Source organism: Zingiber officinale, chromosome 10A, assembly GCF_018446385.1.
Source record: "Zingiber officinale cultivar Zhangliang chromosome 10A, Zo_v1.1, whole genome shotgun sequence".
NCBI classification, from domain to species: Eukaryota; Viridiplantae; Streptophyta; class Magnoliopsida; order Zingiberales; family Zingiberaceae; genus Zingiber; species Zingiber officinale.
Window position 1 is genome coordinate 97,453,174 of NC_056004.1, and position 24,940 is coordinate 97,478,113.

Genomic DNA, 24,940 nt, shown 5'->3' on the forward strand with positions numbered 1-24,940 from the left:
ATTTAATTTAAAAGAACACATGGTAGCTAGGAAAAGGTTCAGACCTTTGTACAAAATTTTTGTACAGTGGAACCTCTAGGTTTTCCGAGTAGCAACCAACAGAAAGAAAGACTAAAAATATATATATATAAAATAACTATTTTCATTTTTAAGTATATTTAGGATAATTTAATTAGTTCTACAATGATGTCTGTACACAATGGAAAAAGTATTAGAAACAGTTATTGTATAATTGTCCTAGTTTTATTAGATTCCTTCAGTTAAATAGTCATGTAGAGTTGAAGATCAAATTAATTTATAGCTGACTACATATATTTTACATCAATAATAAAGCAAATTTTATCAAATTGTTCCCCCTTATCGTTACTTCTCTTTTATACTCTCCTAAGGATGGTCCGGTGCACGAAGCTCCCTCCAATGCGAGATCTCAGGGAAGGATCTATCCTACGCAGTCTTACCCTGCTTTGCAAGAGACTGCTTTCTCCTTCTCTTTTATCCTCTCCTAGGAAAAATAATTTTTTCTCTCTAAGGATCTATCTATCATCACCTGTAACAGTAGTACTCCATCCTTGGTGTTCCCAACCATCCGAGAATTTTGAAACTTGCGACAAACTCTCTCAGTAAGTAACTGAATGGTTGAGTCTAATGCTGCAGATTATTTGGTATAATCCTTTTTTACTTCATCCTTCTTTTCATTTAAAATATGATTATGTGACGTTGCTTCTCCACCTAGGTTGTAAAGTAAGCACTCTTTCTCCTTTACACTAGTAGTAAGTATTCTTGCTCCTTTACACTAGGGATTGAAGCAATTCCTGCGTGTGCCCCAAAGCAAATCACTATTTGCAATACATGTGATTCAAAATTTCACAAAACAGAAATGGATCGTTTACTAACCTGACGAGCAACTTGTGCTAGCCTCCTAGTGTCTCTGCTTGACTCCATTATCTTGTCTGGTTTCTCATGCAAGGCACTTTCTTTATCTGCTTTTCTCAATTTCTTATTTCCCTCTAAATAAACATCTGTGTTCTTGTTATCTGGAGATCCCTTCTTTCTGGTCCTCTTAAAAGTATATTTTACAATTCTGTCATTTCCAACTTCAGCAGGTAGCCTACTTGATTTGCAAGGTTCTTCATCTTTAGAACAAAAATCAGTGGAGGGAGTATCAATCTTTTCATTGTTTCCTTTTAATACTGAAGTATCTGAATACCCGGTTAATGTATGATCTGGTGTCTTCAACATTGTTTCGCACTCAATGGCATCCTCCTTAATGGCTCCATCTAAAGGATCGCCTTCTTCACAGTCATGTGTGGTTAGTGCAACTTGATCGTTTTCAATGCTTACTTGACCAGCATTTGGACTGTTGAGATTATGCAGTTTCATACTTCGCTTGGTCATTATTCTGCCGGTGTTCAAAATTGCAGGGATTACATGAACGGGGAACTCATTCAACTTCATATTTCTATCTACAGAAGTTATTTTATTTTTGACAGAAGCTTCATCTGAACATGTAGTGTCTGCATTTCTTTGCCCCTGCCTTTCATGAGTCGTGGGCATGCCAGTTTTTCCAGCAATTTTAGTATCACTAATGTCAGGTTGTTCATGATCTTCAGTTTCATGAGAAGTACTGCAACTTTTTGTGACGAGCTTTCTAGCTCTTCTTCTTGGAGAACGCAACTGGAAAACTTACCTTTCTGGTTGATTTCGGATTTGTTTCCTTGTTGTGCTTCTTCTGAATCAAGTGTGCTTCTTCTGAATCAAGTGATTTTGCAACCTCTATTAGCATTTCGGCTGCCAGGATTAGGTCTCCAAGCCAGTACTTTTCATCTAGTTCATTCTCACATATTGCAGCTTCTTGCTTTACATTAGAGATCTGGGCATTGTCTTTCAGCAGGCAGATCTCTATCAGTCAATACATTTCATTCCAATGGATGTATCCGCTGAGTACAACAGTTGATAAAAGGTTCTGGCTCCTTGTTTCTCAATATCAAGTACACTAAATCAGGAGTGCCAGTAGAATCTTCAGATGCAGTCGAATCTTTTGTAGGCTCCTTTTGGTTTGAATATTTAGCGTAGGTGTTATGAGGTACAGTTTCCTGACTCGATGCAGCTACAATTAAGATAAAATTTAGAGAACACACAGCTACAAAACTGAGGCCAGGTTGCCAGATCAGAGATATATTACCTTCATCAGGGTTATTTTTCTGCGAACTGATGCGATCATCTGTGTCTTTACCTTGTAGAGACTCACTTTTATCACTCTTCTGATTCTCCAGTTCAGAACTAACTTGCTGCAGTTTAGAATTTAAACGACGAATTGTATGGTTCGCCTCGCGGAGCTGAACTTCAAGCTCTCGAATTCTTGTTGCTTGTGATAAGTTTACTGATTCTGTCTCTTTAATCTGAATACACATTTAAATTGATACTTCAGCGAGATACGCTAACAAGTTCAACTTTAACCTGTCTTATAGAATTCGAAAGAGGGACAAAATTGTTATAGCCAAATCGCAAATAGTTGGGAAAAAGGTGGCTACGATGATGATGACAAATTACAAAATAAAATAGTTTAAGGAAATCAAATTCAACAGTATTAGCTTCAAGAAGAACACTCATAATATTTGTACTAAGATTGAACAAAAAGAGTCACATTGTCTCCAATCAAACCTTTCTGGCAATGTAGTTTTTGTATGAAACTACAATTTTGGTAGCAGCAAAATATTGCTTCATATCAAACTTCAGTAGAAATTATCGTTAGGGTAGCCACTCAAAAGCACAAAATGGTTTGCAGATATACCATCAGAGCATAAGTTATTATAGTGACACATCAACTCTTTACAAAAATGTACCAAAAATACGTTAGGATTCTTCATCAACAATAGAACTATAGAAGACAACTGATAAGAACACAGACTTTGCATTTGTACAATTACATTACATCTAATTGAAAAAGAACAAGTGCTTATTAGAGCACATTATGTGGCCTTCAGAGAGTTTAAATCTAACCTGACATGATGAACTCTGCCTTATCACGCATGGTTAATATATATCATTGTCTCTTTCATTACACTTTCAAGGTCGAAAATGTGAAGGAGAGATCCCTTGGGAACGTTTGTGCCAAGATTGCAAAAGGCGTTTTCAAGTGGCTGACAATCGACCCACTACATGGCACTCAGGCAACAAGCAAAAAAATGACTAAGAGATTATTATTTTGTTCCATGTTGAACCGCCATCATCAATCCAATGCTTTCATCAACTGACATATAAATATAAATAAATTGACATTCGGCTTTCATGTATAGTAGACATGAATTATCAAAAATAACATATAGATATGCTACGAAAAGACTTTTTTGCTTGAGCAGAACAAAAGCTGTAAAATGCAATCAACCAACAAATAAAACAGCATACTTTCTTACAACAATAATTTACAGAAATGCAGTCTCATTCTCTTAATTTATGCTCAGATCTTTCATGTAAAATGAGACTGGATTTAGACTAAAAAATGACCAGACATATGCATTTGAGTGTAGAATCAATTTGAACTATGTAAACAAATGACACTTACAAGTGTTTTCAAGAATATATATGGACTCCGATGTAGTCTTATTTGTCGGTTGACAATGTACGATTTATGAGTCTTCAGATAAATAAAAAAGGCATATTCAGACAACAATAGAACATTTTGCTATCAATGACAAAGAATACTGCTCGAACAGCAGTTGGATCAGAATTTTTTAAAAGTTAATCTGGGATCAGAAGAAAGAACAGTTGAATAGTTCTTTCATGAATAAACCCTACTTGCAGGGGGCTAACAAGGAGGTTAGGCAGCTTGTAACATCCTTCCAACCAAAACGTAGCAATCCAAATAACAACAACTAATTTCGCCGGGCGCAATAGATTAGAACAAACAATGGCAGATCTCGAAGGGAAAAAGATTCCAGCTTTCGCACAAAATTAAATAAATAAATAAAAATTGGGGTTAGATCGTAAACAAAAACAATTACCGTAGAGTCCATGAGACCCTTGAGTCGAAGAATTAGGGCAACAGAATCTTCCTTGACGAGCAACGAGCTTTGCTTCCACTGTAGCGTCCGGCGCTCCGCCGCCAAAATCCAGACGGCCGACTCCTTCGTCGTGTTCAGGATGACGTCCGCGTACGCCCTCTTGAGCACCGCCATTCTTAAAATAGATTTTTATAATTTTAACCCTTAATTTTGACAAAATCATGTCCATTCACGGAATTTTTATTGTGCAGAAATAAAAAGGATGAACTATTAAAATTAAATTAATTTTTATTTAATTTAATAAAAAAATGCTATACATCAAGCAGCTTACTATAATATTTTTTGATAATAAATCATTTTAATTAAAAAAATTTTATTAAAAAAAATTATATAATATTTTGAGTGAGTTAAAATGGCTACTATGCAATTAAAACGGCTAAGGAACTCCGAGGACCTCATGTAGATAGTAATAAAAAGTTAGACTAATAAAATAGTTTAAAATGGTACAAGCCTGTTCAACAGTAAATAGATTCTATAGTTAGGCTTAATAAATTGATTAGAGTTGAACTTGTATGGCCTTAAGGGAGATAAAAGCAAACTCAGTTAATGTAAAAAGGGCGAGCTAAGAGATTTGAATATTACTAAATAATAGATATAGCTTTGCATCAAGTTTAATGAAGGAATAATATCCATACAGCACAATCGTAGACACTTGTAGTTTGCAGTTGTGGAGTACCGTGAATCTCTTGAGGAACAAGGTCTCCGTAGTGCTGAAGAAATAGATAGGAAGGTAGCAGTGAATCATCGACAACTTGAATTCGAATTTGGTTTATCTGATACTACAAATGATCAAGGAAGCAAGAAAAATTAATCAGGTAAGCTGGTTAAGCAATTGTTTTTCTTCTAGATCATATTTTTGTGAAAGTTTTCTGTAAACTATTAAGCTCTTTAGTTTGATATGAATTTACGCTGGCGAGTGGTTAATAGGACCATTAATTTTTACATCATTTTCTTGGACAGAAGTGATAACAAAATTCCATTGTTCGTTCCATTTTTTTTCCCTTTTAAATTGTAAATTTTCTCAATTGTCCATTTGTTTAGTGTACAATGGAGAGATCAACTGTCTTTTTCTCTTTTTTCCTTGCTAACAGTGTACCCCTTTTTTTTTCTCTAGTTTACACTATTGATCTTTGTTGATCATTGTAGTGTGATCCCTTGTAACCAACATATAACAGTATATATATTTTAGTGCTAGAGTAATTTATCTAGAAGTCATTTAATTTTAAATATTTATTCAATTAGGAAAAGGTGAATTCTTTGTTCCACTATCAAACTTTCTTTTGACTAATGTTCCATCATCTCTGATTCACCCTCCACCTCTTTGTGCATTTTCAAATCAAAATGGGTCTCTGGTGCCATGGTGTCGCGGTAGGATATCCAAGTTGTCACTTAGATATATATAGTTCTAATCCTAACTATGGCGTATTTATAGGAATTTTTTCTTCAAATGGAGGGCGTAATCAAAGGATGTTGGGCTTCTAGATTGGTCGTCGCGTGCGTTTTCCAATTTACCATGGTGGTCGGTGGAAAATTTCCATGACATCGGGCCGGTCATCATAGGGATAGCAATTAGACTATTTGAGATTATCATATTTTCAAATCAAAATGCTTGCATGTCTCTAATTGGTGGGGAAAAAATTGAGAATATCAATCTATCGGTTTCAACAAGAATTTCCAATTTTAGTGATTTTGAGAGTAAAGGGATAAACTTAAGCTGGAAGGTAATGATCATCGAGAAAATCAAGAGTGCTTAAGCCAAATTCAGAGTAGCACCAAACTTTTACAGGAACACTAAAATTTTCCTTAAGGGTATAGTGCATCTATTGTGATGGAAAGAGAAACTTATGATCTCATTTGCAACATTGTGGTGGAAAGAGAAACTTATGATGTTCTCACTTGCAATATTGTGATGAAAAGAGAAAAAATATATACTTGTTTGTCGAAACTTATTTCAATCAATCAATCAATCCGGACCTTTGTTAAACGTGTTCGACAAAGGACACCAGTACTGATTGCGTTCAATCTGTCTCTACATGAGGAGACCTTATTGCGCTCTTTATCAATCATGCTAAATCTATTGTGATGGAAAGAGAAACTTATGATCTCATATGCAATATTGTGGTGGAAAGAGAAACTTATGATGTCCCCACTTGCAATATTGTGATGGAAAGAGAAAAAATATATATTTGTTTGTCGAAACTTATTTCAATCAATCAATCAATCTCGACCTTTGTTAAACGTATTCGACAAAGGACACCAGTACTGATTGCGTTCAATCTGTCTCTACATGAGGAGACCTTATTGCGCTCTTTATCAATCATGCTAAATATAATGTCTTTGAACCTTTCAAGTGACTTCCCTGTAAATATTCATGCTATGATTGCAGAGGATTTGACGATCTTGTCCAAGTATAAACCTATTTCTTCGATCGAGTTGAGTTATTCTATGGTCAGCACGTTTGGAACATTATTCTTGAGTCTTGTATAAAATAATATTCCTCTGTTTAGTCACAATTTTGCTTTTGAAATTTCGAGTTTGCTAGAATTTGTATTCATTCTTTGCTTACCGAGAATGGTTGTCTGGCTTGCCTAGTTAGCTCAACTAACTTTGTGCTTGACTGATCAAGTCAGATGAATTGGGTGAGTCCATGTTGAAGGGCAGCTAGACTAGACGGGTTGGGTGAATCGATTGAGTTTGAAGAGCTAGTCTTATCCATTGGATTTAACAGGTGAATTATATCAATAATTATTTGTTAATCCTATGTTGGATTAATTTGGGGATAGAATTAGATGGGTCAGGATCAGATACTAGAATAGCATAGTATGATCCTATATTTTTTTTAAAAAAAAAACTTAATTTAATATTTAATAGGAAGATGAATTTGATCAATGAAAACTGAATCAATTTGATATATAATTAATTTTTAAAAATAAATTAAATCAAATTAATAATAATATTAATCATATTAATGACAATAATAAGTTGATTTATATATAAATTTAAAATTTTTATAATTCAAAATAAATGTTTATATATTTTAATGGGGTAATTCGATTAGGATTTGAGTAAGTTTATTTAAACTGTCTTATTTAAATTTGAAAAATAATTAGAAGTTGATTGGATGAATTAATTAAACCTTTAATTTTCAATTAAAAGTTTAAAGTTCACTTCTCCCTTCACAGAAGGGTTGCTGCCTCCTCTTTTCTGTTGCGAGATAGATCTCACAAATCTCTGCCCACGACCTCTCCTCCGATCCTCCCTCTTCCTTTATGGAAAAAAGAAATATGGCTCCTTTTCTCGACCCCTTGATCTTTTTTGTCTATAGTTCTGCCAATGAGGATGTTATCCGTTGGAATAGAATCATTTGTAAGATTCCACCGTTACAATGATCTTATTTCAATTTCATTACAAAACTCGATGTCAATTGATTACTCATCGATTTAGTACTTTCGGATGGTAGGATCATATGATCTTAAGATTAAGATTGTGATTTTACAAACCATGTCGGTACATGTACATATTCTCTTTTTTTTTTTTTATTAATTCCAATTATTTCACGTTCATCAATGGATTTCATTGATCTAGTAAAATCTAATTAAAATCATTTCAAAGCTGATAGAATTTTTTATAGTGCTGAAAAAGGTTTATATAGTTTCGAGATGTTTTGTTCTCAAATAACAAATCCTTGAAAATCAACATCATATAATTTTAATATTTGTGGTTATTTAATTTTTATTTTTTTTATTTTTTTTATAACTATTATTTTTTAAAATAATAATAATAATAATTTTTTATTTTTATTAGCATTCCTTTAATTTTATAATTTTATTAATCTTATTTTGTATTTATATTTTTATTAAAAAATTAAATTAAAAAATATTGATAATTTTAAGAGATGATCCTGAGTTTAATGACATAAATTTTAAAAAAGTTTTTTTTTTCGGATCATCAACTTTTGTATAAAATTATTTGATAAATAATTAAGTTATTAATTTTTTTTATTTATTCAGTTAAGTTTAAATAAAGAATTCTATTTTTTTTTTCTTTAATTTAAAGTTAAAAAGGGAGGGGCATAATCGAAAATAAGCTCGTCCCTTTAAAAAAAATATAAAATTTTGTTTTTTTAAGTATTCAGAAATGTAGATAAAATATCTAAAATTTGAAGCTTGTCTAATTAAGTTAAGTTGAAGAGTAATCAAATTACTCAATTTTTTTTTTGAAAAAAAACAAGTAAAACTTTTTAATAAAAATTAATTAATTAATTTATTAAAAAATAGTTGTTAATTGTGCGGCTAGATTTCATGCTGCAAAGACAACAATCACCCAGGAGATCATAGGCATGATTTAATTTTATACTCGATAATTTATATATGTATTTTTAATAGAAAAAATATTTTAAAAAACATATGCAGCCTTTTTAAATACTAATGTTTTTTTTAAAATATGCATTTAGTTATATTTTTGAAATATAATTTATTTCGCATTTGATTTATACAAATCACCTTATTCTCTAACTCTTTACCCCCTCCACTTAAAATATTCTTAACACACCCTCGCGTTGTTGCCCCTACACTCGATTTCCATTCTGAACTCGAGCCAGTCACATGAATAGGTTGTGACTTCCATTTTTATATTTCACCACGTCCTCCATTTCTCTTCTGCCTGCTCGCTGCTTCCCAAGCGCGACCATCGATCTTCTTTTCTCAAGAGAGTTCTCCGAGCTACTTCCCCAAGGCGACCGTCTCTCGATCTTCTTCTTCCCTTCTGTTGAGAGAGTTCTCTGCTTCCCAAGGCGACTGTCTCTCGATCTTCTTCTTCCCTTCGGTTGAGAGAGTTCTCTGCTTCCCCAGGCGACCGTCTCTCAATCTAGAGCCTTCCTCACGAGCTGCTGCAACATCTCCCATCGATCTTCTTAATTCTTCTCCTCTGTACATTCTCAGTGAGTTTTTCTAATAAGTTTTTAGTATCCATTGTCCATTATCTTCTTCTCCGTAAGTTTCTCAGTACCGCTTTTGTTCTTGTCAGTTTAAGAGTACCTGTTGTTCTACGCCGGTCAAAATGAGCTCTCCAGTCTTTAATTCTTTTCCTTCCCTTCAGTCCATATTTAGCCATGGGGATATGGTTGACACGCTGCTGATGATTCTGGGATTCGTCGGCGCCGTCGGCGATGGGTTAGCAATACCAGTCTTTTTCATGTTCGCCCGTGTCATCTTCAACGACATGGGTCAGGGTTCCATCGAAGCGGTTAACGAGGTACAAATTATTCCTATTCATGTCTGGAAGTAGTTTTCCATTGCGCTGTTCGTTCTAAGCTACTTTCTGTCCAGATAGTAATCTACTAGAAGTATCTAGCCGGTGGTAGCTTCTTAGCATCATTCCTGGGTAAGGTTTATTGATGTGATAGAATTGATTATTTAATTTAATTTATTGTTGATTTTAATTGATTGGATCATTGGGAAGAGGGCTACTGTTGGTCGATAACAGGGGAGCGGCAGGTGTCGCGGATCAATCACCTAGGACACGACTAAGTTTATGATGGCTTAGATAGCAATCGCCCTTGCCATACGGCTAGATCAATTGCGACCAAAGCCACAATCATGTGGTGAGAGATCATAGGCATGATCATTTGTGTTAATTTTATACTCGATAATTTTTTATATGTATTTTTAATAGGAAAAACAATTTTAAAAAACATATGCAGCCTTCTTAAATACTAATGTTTTTTTAAATATGCATTTAGTTATATTTTTGAAATATAATTTATTTCGTATTTGATTTATACAAATTTTATAAGGATCACCTTATTCTCTAACTCTTTACCCCCTCCACTTAAGATATTCTTAACGCAGACCCTCGCGCTATTGCCCCTTGCACCCAATTTTCATTCTTAGCTCGAGCCCGTCACATGAATAGGTTGTGACTTCCATTTTTATATTTCACCACGTCCTCCATTTCTCCTCCGCCTCCTCGCGAGCTGCTTCCCATGTCACGCCCTAGAGGAGTCTCTACCGATAAAATTTTGACAACATATTCCCTGTACCGATGACAATATGAAGCATAAGTACATATAACCATAGACATACTGATCAGTAGTATACAACAGCCCACACGGTTGGATAAATAACACAATCACGCAGTTTTAATAGCAGCCCACACGGCTAAAACATAACATAGCGGAAATCACAAGATAAGAAACATAAAACAACAGAACAACTAAATGCGAGACGGCTCAGCTTGACACAATAATAATAAACCAAATACAAGATACCATAAAAGATACTCCAAATAACAGAATACACAAATACAAGAACAAGTACAAACCAAACTACAAATAGCATAAGGAATACCAAAATCATAAGATCATCCTTGAATGTGATGTGGGACTGGCGGACAGGATCTCCAAGCGACTCCATAAATCCTTTACCGGCTACCTGGCGAAATTACCAGTTTACGGGATAGTGAGTATAAAGACTCAGCGGGTAATAGACAGATAGTGCATGAGTACAATAAAGAAGTAGAGATACAAAGGTATACAGTCTCGTAGGGAATATAAAAGATACTAAAGTGATATCAGAGTAAATGTCCATACCTGAAACCATATCCTAGGCTAGTATATAAGGTCAGGAGTAGCAAAGTCCTGCTACAGTATAACTCATAACTACATGGTATCATGTGAGGTATATACATGTCAACAGTAAGTAAGTCAGTGTCTAAACACATACCTCAGGTATATATCTCAACCGACGTAAGCATATCAGTATACATAAGCAACAACAGCATAAGCTAACAAGCAGCATCATAAATAAACAACAGCAACAACAAGTATAATAATAATAGTGTATGCACGGATGGTCACCCCGCCCACCTCTCTGCACCATGACCCCTGTATGGTCGAGAGGCCGAAACAATGACAGACTGTACACCACTCCAGCTACCACTACTCTCGAGTGGTCGAGGGGGCAGTTGCATAGTAGATGAATAGCTACATCTGCGACGGGCATACCTGCTGCCCGCAACTCCAGCTATCACTAGCCATGAGTTTACAAGTGGGGGCACGACAGGATAAGCGGTACAATCCAGCTACCACTACCCATGAGTGGTCGAGCGTGTGACCCTTGCCAACGACCGTCTCAACCACAAGGGAGCCAAGGTCGTCGACAATGCATGCAATGACATGATGTGAATAATGCAACAGTCATCATATATATATAACAAAAACCAGGTATGTTACATGAAGTCGCATGCTCAATTCGAAGCATAAATAAACAATAGTCAAACAGGTAAACATGGTATCTGGTATCTATATATATCCAGTGTCTAGTATTTAGTATCTCGTGGCTGGTATATGCTAAATAACATAGATAGGAACGAGAGACTGTATAGATACAGATACGAGTAGCTTAAAGATTGAGTGAAAGTATCAAACGCAGAAAAAATATGAGTGGAGTCAAGATAAATACAGGAACTATCTGAAGGTATAGCTCATGCACTAAGAGCAATGTACTAAAGAGATAAAGCAAGAAGTACCCGCCTTTAACTGTAGATCGTGTCAACCGTCTTCAACAAATCCAGAAGATTACATCCAACTTGAATCATACAAATACAAGATACGAGACAAAACTAAGGATCTATAGTCAATGTGTCAACTATCGACCAACCTAAACTGATTCAAACTCTTCCTTCACATACTTCAATTAAATCCAAGAAAGGCATGGACTAACAATCCAACTTATCCAGTCCAATTTAATTCCATCAACAACTAAACATCATGAATCAAACATGCATAATTCTTCCACATAATCAATTTCTAACTACCGCATCTGATAATCCAACCAACACAACTAGTTACTCATCCATATATCCAATCACAACTACCTTAGATTAAACATGCTATGATCACATTTGATTAAGGCTAAACATAATTTAGTTCTATCAACTCACCCGAATTGGAGACCTCTTTGTTAATTCACAACCGGAGAAGTGCTCGCTACCGAGGATCGCGGCCAGAGCAAGATGGAGTTGTTGATTTCCAAATCCAACACCCTATATAACAATCATTACAGTCATCTAAGCATTAAACCCAATTCCCATGTTGACAACCCCTTCTCCAATTCTATAAACATCTTACCTTCATATAGTTGCTCCCTTGTGATCTCATAGTCGAAGACCTAGCTGCTGGAAAAGGTGATTAGTGGAGCTGTTGGTGGAACCAAAGATGAAGCTACAAGGGTTGATCCAACCCTTGTTTATGTCGGAGATCCACCGCTGTGATGATGAGCCGACCAAAAGACAAGAGACAATAACACTTGGGTACTAACCAGAGGGTAATCGGAGAAGCAACTTGAATCGGGCAGTCCCGTACCAATCAGAATGGATGATCTGAAAGCTGAAGCTTGCCATCAGTGACCCAAGACCCACTCGAAATCGAGCACCCAATCAAGGAGAAGGCTTGGAGTGAGAGGGTTCGGTCTCCGGCGGTGGTTGGCTGGGACAAAGAGTTCCGGTGGTCGAAGCTGTGGAGCGCAGGTGTGATGAGGGAAAATCGACACCAGGGCTCGGATCTGCCAAGAACAACCCGCACAGATGCGGCGACTCGAGAAGGACGTCAACCGCCAAGCGAGCTCGATGGATGAAGAAAATGGGTTGCTCAGCAGACGGAGAGTCGATCGGCGCCGGCGTCTGCTCCGTTGGGTCAACGATCTTCCGAGGGAGAATCGCAAGAAAAAGGCTCGGGAGGAAATGAGAGAGCTGGCGATCGGGAGCTAGGGCATGACTGGCTGACCTTGAAGTTGTGGGGTCGACCGATGCTGTGGGCTTCACCGCCGACGGGTGGCATAGCGTCGGGCGACAGCGAAAGAGCGGTGCGACGGGAGAGGCACTACAACAAAAGTAACTTTCTGCAGCGCATCATCAACAGCGCGCAGTTAAAGCACACCGTTAATAATAGTTTTTACGACGCGCCCAATTGTGTGCGCTGCGAATAGTATAATATTTATACAAATGACAGCGTGTAAAAAAAGTACGATGTCAATAAACTTTTCTACGGCATGCAAAGTATGCTGTTAAAACTTAATATTAACGGCGCGCGGAGCGTGCTGTTAATAATTATTATACATATATAAATAACGGCGTGTAAAAATACACGCTACTAATAAATATTATAGAATTTTAACAGCATGCAATATGTGTCGTTAATAATCTTCAAACTTTTCTAATACTTTATGTTGAAACATCTTATCTTCCTAATTATTTTTCACCAAAACTTTTTATATGAAAATATTCCCACAATTATTTTTCAGCCAAAGTGCCTCACTCCCGAGAACCAAACTCCTCACGCGTGTACTACTAGAAATCATGACTATTGTTACATTTTCGTACTGACATCTAATTTAAAATATGACTATAAATATTCTTTAATGACAGTTTTTAAAAACAATCATTTTAAAAAATAAAAAACATCATATATTAGACACCTTATCGTGACAAATTTCTAAATGCCATCTCAACCTGTTAATTTATTTTACCCTAAACTTCCCTCTCCCCCTTACCTCTGCCTCCTTTAATTTCCTTTCCTCTTCGCAGCTCTTCCCTCTCCGCAGCAAGCAAGGAGGAGCTCAACAAGATCTTCTTCCCTCTCTATAACAAGCAAGGAGGAGCCCAACGAGTGATGATTGCTTGTCGGAAGCCTGGCGAGGCAGAGGCCCCATCGCCTGCTGCCGCACGTGAAGCGGCTAGGGCGCTTTGGACCAACTGCTCCAACACCTGTGCCATCAATGTCGTGTACTCCTCAAGCATCTCCGCTACAACCGCTACCAGTATCATGATCCCTTTTCTTCTTCTTGTTCTTCACCTTGGAAGGAGTCGATCCTCCAAACAGATCCCTAATCCGTTGCTAAACTAGGAAGTTTTGATGCGGATATCTACAAGACCACCATGATTTGATTATTCACTCACAATCCCTAATCAAGCATTCTTTCCACACAATCATTGAGTTAGAATTTGTATAAACATTAAGTTTTGTTTTTCATGGACAGAGGCAGGATGACTTTTTCTTGAGTGGAAGTTCAACTGATGAGGCAGAGGCAGATGATGAATGGATAGATAGAAGTACTAGGTATGTTATTTCATGAAAGCATGAATTATTTCTAAGTTAATGGTTTTTAGTGATTGGTGTAAGATTATCTCTTTGTTGAAAAACTGTTACATTTGATAAAAGTTTTTCTTTTATAGATTTGTGCAAAATATATTGTTTAAACCATCGCAAAAGGTTTTTTTTCTTATGAAATTATTGTTGGTGCAACCTCTCACATGCAATCGATCCTACAATTATATCTCACCCTATTGATCCTACAATTATATCTCATCCTGTCGACCTATTACTGTTATATTATCTCTTGTTTAACTCAATGTTGATTCTGAGGATGACATTAGATATTACTTCATGTTCGGGGAGAATAAGATCTTGTTTTTTGATTGTCTACTAATACACATCTAAATAACTTGTAACCTTCCTTTAATATGTTAGTATATGTCAATTTTAGTTGTCTTATCATATTTTACTCAAGGTTTTATAAAGAACTTGCTATGTCGAACTGAAATAAATGGACATTCTGGTGAAACTGCTAGGGGGAATAATAAGAGCATGTATGTGAATTGGGTAGTTTTGTAGTGTTTTTAGTCACTTACAACTTGCATAACCATATGTAAATCATAAGCCAAAAGCTAATCTTCATAGATGGCAGTGAATTTTTTTTTACCAATTATGGATTCTTCTTGTCTTCATGTTCTTATTGCTGGAAATCATTGAAGATAGTTTTTTTTCACAATCACCAACTTAATTTTATGAAACTGATATCAATTCATCTTTGGTGTCCACTTTCTAATTTCTCATGCAAAGTTTTTCTAATTGGCTATATGGAAGTAGATATATGTAAGTCACATGTTTATACATAGAAGCAGGTATATTTCCCTTATCAATTTCTCCATCAATTCATCCACACAATCATTGAGTTAAAATTTTGTATCACAAACATGCTGTTATAGGATCACTTGTATGAGCACTTAGTGTACAGAATTAGATAAATACCTAACCCTTGTTCATAGCTATGCAAATCAATTTCTCTCCTTGTAGATTTTGGAAGTATGAAATCAAATTTGGGATCAATGTGAATTTCTTATTTTATTAAAAACATTTTATTATAAACCATTTTATTCGGCTATGCAACATTTTATTAGGAACGATTTTATTAGAAAAATTGATGATTGTTGATCTTATCAAAACTTGAAATGTTGATTTAGTTTGTAACTCTGTACTTGTTCTTCCCTGAAGCTAGTTAAAGAGTCTTAATTAGCTTCTTAGTGTTATATTATGATACTTGTTCTATAGTACTGAAGCTAGAGAATTTTGCTATATTTTTTCTACAATTTGTTCATTAATTGTTAGAATTTTGCCATAACTTGTGCTAAAATTTCTGATCTGGTGCTAACAAAGAATAGGTTACTTATTTCTAACAAGTTGCTCTTCATCTTCCCCGGTTTTCTAACAATTTGTTCATCGCGTGCTTTGACAATTTTCCTAGGTTTATCTAATACTAATTTATGTCGTTTGATTCTTGTAGGACTAGTCTCATGAATGTTACCTTGTGAGAACCGAGTGGTCTATTAATGTTATGACTATTTTATGTATTCCAATGCAAGAAAGTTAGAAGAACCAACGCAGTAATCAGAAATCAATGTGGACTTTGAACTACTTGCACTACTCCAGAGAGACATAGAAGGAAAGGAATTTGTGTCATATACATTAGATGGATGGAATGATATTGATGAAGAAGTGAAGGATAGGATTTGGAAGCACGGTCGCATGATGAAATGCAGTTTCTCGATGATGCAATAGGAAGCACGGTCACATGGTTATCTAAATTTATATTATTGTGTGATTGATACATATTATACTAATTTGTGTGAATTGTAAGTTTAATTGTTGTTATGTAATTGCTAATTTGTTAGATATTTCATATTTTGTTTTAGATCTTTAGAGTTTTTTGGTATAATGAAAAACTACGACTTTTATTAATTTTGTATGGATTTGATTTGAACTAAATTTGTTGTAAAATTTTGGTTTATTATTTTCGTCAAATTATTTTTTTAATATAGTTAAGATCATCAACAGCGTACATTTGCACGCTGCATAAAATATTATCTGCAGCGCGCAAAGCACGCCGCGGAAAATATTATCTGCAGCGTGCTTTGCGCACTGCGGAAAATATTATCCACAGCGCACAAAGCAGGCCACGGATAATATTTTCTGCGGCATGCTTTGCGCGCTGCGGATAATATTTTCTGCGGCATACAAAGCACGCCACGGATAATTTATAACTTTCAACAGCTTTTAATTGGGCAGCGCGCAATGCGCGCCGTGAAAAGTGAATTTGCGCGCTGCAAAAAGCCATTTTTGTTGTAGTGTGGGATGGGTTCGGCGACAAGAATCGGGGATGAGAGAAAAGAAATTGGGTTAGGGGATTATGTTCTTAGGTCGAATTCCATTAACACTTAAGTTGAGTCCAAATCTACTTCCAACTTAATGATTATTCCAAACAGGCTTCCTTACAACCCAATAATGGATCCCCGTAAACATGTCACACAGTATCCGTTTAAAACCCAGAAAATTTCCTAAAATTTCTAAAAATTCTAATAAGATTATTTGTCAAATAACCTTATTATTTAATTATTATTTTGGGCATCGTATTTTATATTCTCTCTCACTAATAAAAATTTGGTCTCCAAATTTACTGCTCAACTCAGGGATCCTCATCGAGGGTAACCACCAAACAACATACTTATATACCCCTCCATCCAAGATCATAACAAATCTCCAACAGTAAGGGATGACTCTGTGGATTATGAACTCACCCCGCTTCCGCTACTCTCACACTTCTATCTAGCCAACTGTGAGTAAATCAACTATCTCCAAAATCCATAACACACACTATCAGCAAACCTCTAACGTCCATATAATGTGCTTCGACTGTCCATCTGTCTGAGGATAGAAAGTTGTACTAAAGCGAGGCTCCGAACCCAAAGTCTACTATAAAATCTGCTACTGTCGTGATGTGAATCACGGATCTCCATCTGATACAATACTCAGAGATATACCATGAGGTCCGATAAACTCTCTAAAGTAACCCTGCTACTCGATCCAAAGAATCGGTCCTACAAATCGATAGAAAGGAAACAAATTCGCCAACCCAACAATGATTACCCAAAGCATCATATCCTCTCCATGTCCTGGGTAATCACACAATAAAGTCCATCGTAACAAGCTCTCATTTCCATTCAAGTATCCGAATCTATTGGGATAATCCTGTTAGTCATCGCTGTTCAGCCTCCGCTTGCTGACATACTAGACATCGAGCTACAAAATCCGCGATGTCTTTCTCCATGTCGCTCCACCAACAGGAACGTCACAAGACTCTATATATCGGGTATCACCCGCATGTATCGTAAATCCAGATCGGTGTGCTTTCTGAAGTAACTCCTCCTGGACCGGATCTAACTCAAGAACACACATAATCTCTCGCGGAAATAATGGATCCAGTATAAATAATGTCACCACATTTTCCTCGTGAAAATAATAACTACTATCTTCAAAATCATAAGTCGGATAATTCTTCTTATGATCTTTCAGTCGTAGGAAAGCATATGGAACCACTTAACCGTGCTACTACAAAACTACACCTAACTCCTGGTACGATACCTCTGTGTAAAGTATAAATCCGTCTACACGAGAAAATAAAACTAACACAGGTGCAATAACTGCAACTGGTCTTGCAAGCATCTGTCTATACCCTTCCTAGACAGTCCAATCAACGACATAACAATACTGGAGAAACCCTCAACCAATCTCCGGTAATATCCAACCAGCCCAAGGAAACTACGTGTCTCCTATACAGACTACGACTACTCCCAATTGGTAATCGCTTCTATCTTCTGTGGATCCATATGTGTACCCCTACTGGTGACCATGTGTTCTAGAAATCTCACAGAAGACAATCAAAATCACACTACTGAACTTCGCATATAGATGTTCCCATCGAAACATCTCATACGTGTCTTCTAGGTTATCTAACCAGACTCAAACAACCCAAATGTCAGAATCTTCATGAAATAGTGTAATTCGATCCCCTACTGACCGAACTAATAAAAATAGTAAGTACTCTACTAAGTACACCGACAAGAATGGATCAATCTTCTCCTGACCAAGTCAACAAAGGTAAATCGGTCCTCTACTAACCGAAACAACAAGAATAAATCGATCCTCTACGGTCCATTCTAAGTTTGTAAAAATCATATACTCATACGTGTCTTCTAGCTTATCTAACCAGACTCAAACAATCCAAAGGTCAGAATCTTCATGAAATAGTATAATTCGATCCCCTATTGACCGAACTAATAAAAGTAGGCAGTACTCTACTAAGTACACCGACAAGAATGGATCAATCTTCTCCTGACCAAGTCAACAAAGGTAAATCAGTCCTCTAATAACCGAAACAACAAGAATAAATCAATCCTCTATGGACCGAACCAACTAGAGTAGATCAATACTCTACTAAGCAAGTCAACAATGATACATCGGTCCTCTACTAACCGGAACAACATGATATTTATCAGATACTATCCACTACCAAACTAGTGTTAACAGAAGCTACTAATACTGGTGGTATGGTAAAAGAAATCCCATGAGACTGTAATCCTTGATCTCTAGTAGGGTCAATTGTGATCAATGATTAACCCAACACATGTGATGTATGCTATAAACAACTAAACATGTACTAACAAAAGAGTACTAATACATGACATAACTATCAGAACAACTATGCATGTACTAACAGAAATGTATAATAACAGTAAACTAACATACCTCCAATAGCTTGGAGATTTCAATCGCTGCCTGGTTCCAAAACTCGAAAAGTCACATCGAGAAACCAAATCATGAAAATCCAAAACATAGAAAATAGGCCTCGTAAACCTGTGGCTCTGATACCAATAAATTGTCACGCCCTTACCGACAAACTTTCGACAATATCTCCCCTGTACCGGTGACAATATGAAGCATAAGTACATATAACCATAGACATACTCATTAGCAGTATACAACAGCCCACACGGTTGGAAAAATAACACAACCACGCAGTTTTAATAGCAGCCCACACGGCTGAATAATAACACAATGGAAATCACAAGATAAGAAACATAAAACAACAGAACAACTAAATGCGAGTCAACTCGGCTTGACACAATAATAACAAACTAAATACAAGATACCACAAACGATACTCCAAATAAAAGAATACACAAATACAAGAACAAGTACAAACCAAACTACAAATAGCATAAGGAATACCAAAATCATAAGATCATCCTCGAATGTGATGTAGGGTTGGCGGACAGGATCTCCAGGCGACTCCATAAATCCTTTACCTGCTACCTGGTGAAATTATCAGTTTACGGGGTGGTGAGTATAAAGACTCAGCGAGTAATAGACAGATACTGCATGAGTATAGTAAAGAACTAGAGATACAAAGGTATACAGTCTCGTAGGAATATAACATATACTAAAGTGATATCATAGTAAATGTTCATACCTGAAACCATATCCTAGGCTAGTATAGAAGGTCAGGAGTAGCAAAGTCTTGCTACAGTATAGCTCATAACTACATGGTATCATGTGAGATATATACATGTCAACAGTAAGTAAGTCAGTGTCTAAACACATACCTCAGGTATATATCTCAACCTACGTAAGCATATCAGAATACATAAGCAACAACAACATAAGTTAACAAGCAGCAGCATAAATAAACAACAGCAACAACATAAATAAACAACTGCAACATCAAGTAAAATAATAACAACATATGCACTGATGGTCACCCCGCCCACCTCTCTGCACCACGACCCCTGTATGGTCAAGTGGCCGAAACAATGATAGATTGTACACCACTCCAGCTACCACTACTCTCGAGTGGTCGAGGGGGCAGTTGTATAGTAGCTGAATAGCTACATCTGCGACGGGGGTCCCTGCTAGCCGCGACTCCAGCTATTACTAACCATGAGAGTGTGCGAGTGGGGGGCATGACAGGACAAGTGACACGCTCCAGCTACCACTACCCATGAGTGGTTGTGCGTACGACCCTAGCCAACAACCGTCTTAACCACAAGGGAGCCAAGGTCGTCGACAATGCATGCAATGACATGATGCGAATAATGCAACAGTCATCATATATATATAACAGAAACCAGGTATGCTACATGAAGTCGCATGCTCAATACGAAGCATAAATAAACAATAGTCAAACAGGTAAACATGGTATCTGGTATCTATATATATCCAGTGTCTAGTATCTAGTATCTGGTGTCTGGTATCTGCTAAATATCATAGATAGCAACGAGAGACTGTATAGATACAGATACGAGTAGCTCAAAGATTGAGTGGATGTATCAAACGCAGGAAAAATACGCGTGGAGTCAAGATAAATACAGGAACTATCTGAAGGTATAGCTCATGCACTAAGAGCAATGTACAAAGAGATAAAGCAAGAAGTACCTGCCTTTAACTGTAGATCGTGTCAACCGTCTTCAACAAATCCAGAAGATCACATCCAACTCGAATCCTACAAATACAAGATACGAGACAAAACTAAGGATTTATAGTCAATGTGTCAACTATCAACCAACCTAAACTGATTCAAACTCTTCCTTCACATACTTCAATTTAATCCAAGAAAGGCATGGACTAACAATCCAACTTATCCAGTCCAATTTAATTCCATCAACAACTAAACATCATGAATCGAGCATGCATAATTCTTCCACATAATCAATTTCTAACTACCGAGGGAGAATCGTAAGAAAAAGCCTCGGGAGGAAATGAGAGAGCTGGCGATCGGGAGCTAGGGCATGACTGGCGGACCTTGAAGTTGTGGGGTCGACCGATGCTGTGGGTTTCACCGCCAACGGGTGGCATAGCGTCGGGCGACAGCGAAGGAGCTGTGCGACGGGAGAGGGATGGGTTCGGCGATAAGAATCGGGGATGAGAGAAAAGAAATCGGGTTAGGGGATTATGTTGTTAGGTCTAATTCCATTAACACTTAAGTTGAGTACAAATCTACTTCCAACTTAATGATTATTCCAAACAGGCTTCCTTACAGCTCAATAATGGATCCCCGTAAACACGTCACACAGTATCCGTTTAAATCCCAGAAAATTTCCTAAAATTTCGAAAAATTCTAATAAGATTATTTGTCAAATAACTTTATTATTTAATTTTTATTTTGGGTACCGTATTTTACATCCCAAGTGACCATCGATCTTCTTTCTTCTCTTCAGTTGAGAGAGTTCTCCTAGCGAGCTGCTTCCCAAGGGTACCGTCTCTCGATCTTCTTCTCTCCGGTTGAGAGAGCCCTCCTCACGCGCTGCTTCCAAGGCGACATCTCCCATCGATCTTCTTCTTCTCTATATCTTCTCCGTGAGTTTCTCTGCCAAATTTCAAGTACCCATTGTCCATTGATCTTCTTCTTCTTGATAAGTTTCTTGCTCCTAAGTTTTTGAGTACCACTTTTGTTCTTCGTCAGTTTCAGAGTACCTGTTGTTCTACGCCGGTCAAAATGAGCTCTCCAGTCTTCACTTCTTTTCCTTTCCTTCAATCCATATTCAGCCATGGGGACATGGTTGACATGCTGTTTATGATTCTGGGCTTCGTCGGCACCGTCGGCGATGGGTTAGCGATACCAGCCTTTTTCATGTTCCCCCGTGTCATCTTCAACGACATGGGCCAAGGTTCCATCGAAGCGGTTAACGAGGTTCAAATTATTCCTATTCATGTCTGGTAGTAGTTTTTCATTGCTCTGTTCGGTTCTAAGCTGCTTTCTATCCATAACGTAATCTACTTAGTGTATCTGGCCGGCGGTAGCTTCTTAGCATCGTTCATGGGTAAGGTTTTTTGATTTGATAGAATTGATTATTCTATTTAATTTATTGTTGTTTTTAATTGATTGGATCATTGGGTAGAGGGCTACTGTTGGTCGAGAATAGGGGAGCGGCAGGCGTCGCGGATGCCAGCGCGGTAGCTTACAGCGGTTCTCCGGCAGGATGTTGAATATTTGACCTTAACGCCGGCACCATCAGTGAAGTCATTACCAGCATCACTAGCAACAGCCTCGTCATACAAGACCGCCTAAGCGAGAAGGTGCCCAACTTCATAATGAATTGCGCCACCTTCGTCGGATGCTACGTGGGAGGGTTTTCCATGATGTGGTGGCTGGCGCTGGTGGGATCGCCTACAGCGGTGCTACTCGTCATCCCCGGCATCATGCATGGCCGCATCCTCATGGAGCTCGCTCTGAAGATGCGGAGGAAGTACCAGATGGCTGGCACGGTGGTGGAGCAGTGTGTTGCCTCCATCCGCACCGTTTACTCTTTTGTGGAGGAGGAGCGCACCATAGCCAAGTTTTCTGCCACGCTTGATGAGTCTGTCAAGCTCGGTCTCCGCTAGGGCTTCGTGAAGGGATTGGTCGTCGGCAACAATGGTATCATCTTTTCCATTATGGCCTTCTTTATTTGGTTTGGCAAACGCATCGTCATGTATAACGGCGGCAAGGGTGGCACCGTCTTCGCTGTCAACAACTCAATCATCTTCGGCGGCTTGTAAATTCCCAATTTTCTTCTTCTTCCCTTCTCTCCTCTCCTCTATCAAAGTTTAAGTTTATTGGGACAGGGCACTCGGATCGGGGCTCTCCAATTTGAAGTATCTCTGAGGCGATCTCCGCCGGTGAACGCATCTTGGAAGTGATCCGGCGAGTGCCGAAGATAGACTCTGGTAGCTCGAATGGAGAAGCTCTAGAGAACTTGTCCGGGGACATGGAGTTCAGAAACGTGGAGTTCGCATACCCTTCCAGGCCGGACAACTACATATTTCGGACTTCAACCTCAATGTGCCAGCAGGGCGGACTGTGGCGTTGGTGGGAGGCAGCGGGTCAGGAAAGTCGACGGTGATTGCGCTGCTGGAGCGGTTCTATGACCTGCTCGCTGGCAAGATTCTGCTCGACGGGACAGACATCAAGAGGCTGCATAAGAATTCTCCAATTGACCTTATTGTGCTCAATCATGCTAAATTATGTCTTTGAACCATTTCAATTGGCTTCTCTGTAAATATTCTTGCTGTGATTGCAGAGGATTTGACGATCTTGTCCAAGTATAAACCTATTTCTTCGATCGAGCTGAAGTATTCTATGGTCAGTTAGCACGTTTGGAACATTATTCTTATGAGTCTTGTATAGAATAATATTCCTCTGTTTAGTCGCAATTATGTTTTTGAAATTTCGAGTTTGCTAGAATTTGTATTCATTCTTTTCTTACCAAGAATGGTTGTCCGGTTTGCCTGAATTGCTCAACTAACTTTGTGCTTGATTGATCAGGTCAGATGAATTGGGTGAGCCCGTGTGTTAGAAGGGCGGCTAGACTGGACGGGTTGGGTGAATCAATTGAGTTTGAAGAGCTAGTCTTATCGATTGGATTTAATGGGTGAATTATATCGATAAGTATTTGTTAATCCTATGCAAGATTAATTTGGGGACAGAATCAGATTAGTCAGATCAGATCTTAGAATAGTATAGTATGATCCTATAAAAAAATTTTAAATTTTAATTTAGTATATGATAGGATGATTAATTTGATTAATGCAAACTAAATTAATTTGATATTTAATTATTTTTTAAAAATAAATTAAATCACATTAATAATATTATTGATTATATTAATGACATTAATATATATTTTAATGGGATAATTAGATTAGGATTTGAGTAAGTTTATTTAAACTATTTTATTTGAATTAGAAGTTGATTTAAACTATTTTATTTAGACTATTTTATTTGCAGTTATTTAATTTTTATTTTATTCTAACTATTATTATTTTTAAAATAATAATAATACTATTTTTTATTTTTATTAGCATTCCTTTAATTTTATAATTTTATTAATATTATTTTGTATTTATATTTTTATTAAAAAAATAAATTAAAAACTATGGATAATTTTAAGAGATGATCTTGAGTTTAATGACAAAAATTTTAAAAAAGTTTTTTTTTTCGGATCATCAACTTTTATATACAATTATTTGATAAATAATTATGTTTTTATTTTTATTATTTATTCAGTTAAGTTTAAATAAAGAATTCTATTTTTTTCTTTAATTTATAGTTAAAAAGGGAGGGGTATAATAAAAAATAAGCACATCCTTTTAAAAAAATATAAAATTTTATTTTTTTAAGTATTCAGAAATGTAGATAAATTATCTAAAATTTGAAGCTCGTAAGTTGAAGAGTAATCAAATTACTAGAATTTTTTTTTTGAAAAAAAAACAAGTAAAACTTTTTAATAAAAATTAATTGATTTATTAAAAAATAGTTGTTAATTGTGCGGCTAGATTTCATGCGGCAAAGACAACAATCACCTAGGACACGACTAAGTTTATGACGGCTTAGATAGCAATCGTCCTTGCCATACGGCTAGATCAATTGCGACCAAAGCCACAATCATGCGGTGAGAGATCATAGACATGATCATTTGTGTTAATTTTATACTCGATATAAAAATCAATTGCGACCAAAGCCACAATCATGCGGTGAGAGATCATAGACATGATCATTTGTGTTAATTTTATACTCGATAATTTTTTATATGTATTTTTAATAGAAAAAATATTTTAAAAAACATATGCAGCCTTCTTAAATACTAATGTTTATTTTAAATATGTATTTAGTTATATTTTTGAAATATAATTTATTTCGGATTTGATTTATACAAATTTTATAAGGATCACC

At 36.7% G+C, this 24,940-nt stretch overlaps 1 protein-coding gene and 1 pseudogene across 4 annotated transcripts in view; one reads left to right on the forward strand and one right to left on the reverse strand.

Moving 5' to 3' along the window:
- Positions 1 to 278: 278 nt before the first annotated feature.
- Positions 279 to 24,940, reverse strand: part of LOC122027295 — a 76,579-nt gene continuing 51,917 nt past the window's right edge. Inside the window, exons 1-4 of one of the 4 annotated variants that reach the window (XM_042586225.1) lie at positions 4,002 to 4,173; positions 2,183 to 2,399; positions 895 to 2,107; positions 279 to 812 (exon numbers count right to left, since the gene is read on the reverse strand). In XM_042586225.1, coding sequence (XP_042442159.1) covers positions 789 to 812; positions 895 to 1,554 — 684 coding nt within the window. In that variant the 5' untranslated portion in view covers positions 1,555 to 2,107; positions 2,183 to 2,399; positions 4,002 to 4,173 and the 3' untranslated portion in view covers positions 279 to 788. Of the gene's footprint in view, positions 2,108 to 2,182; positions 2,400 to 3,000; positions 3,251 to 4,001; positions 4,174 to 24,940 lie in introns of those variants that run through there. The other 3 variants (XM_042586223.1, XM_042586224.1, XM_042586222.1) reach the window with 3 other exon arrangements.
- LOC122027007 overlaps positions 9,120 to 24,940 on the forward strand; it is a 61,031-nt pseudogene continuing 45,210 nt past the window's right edge.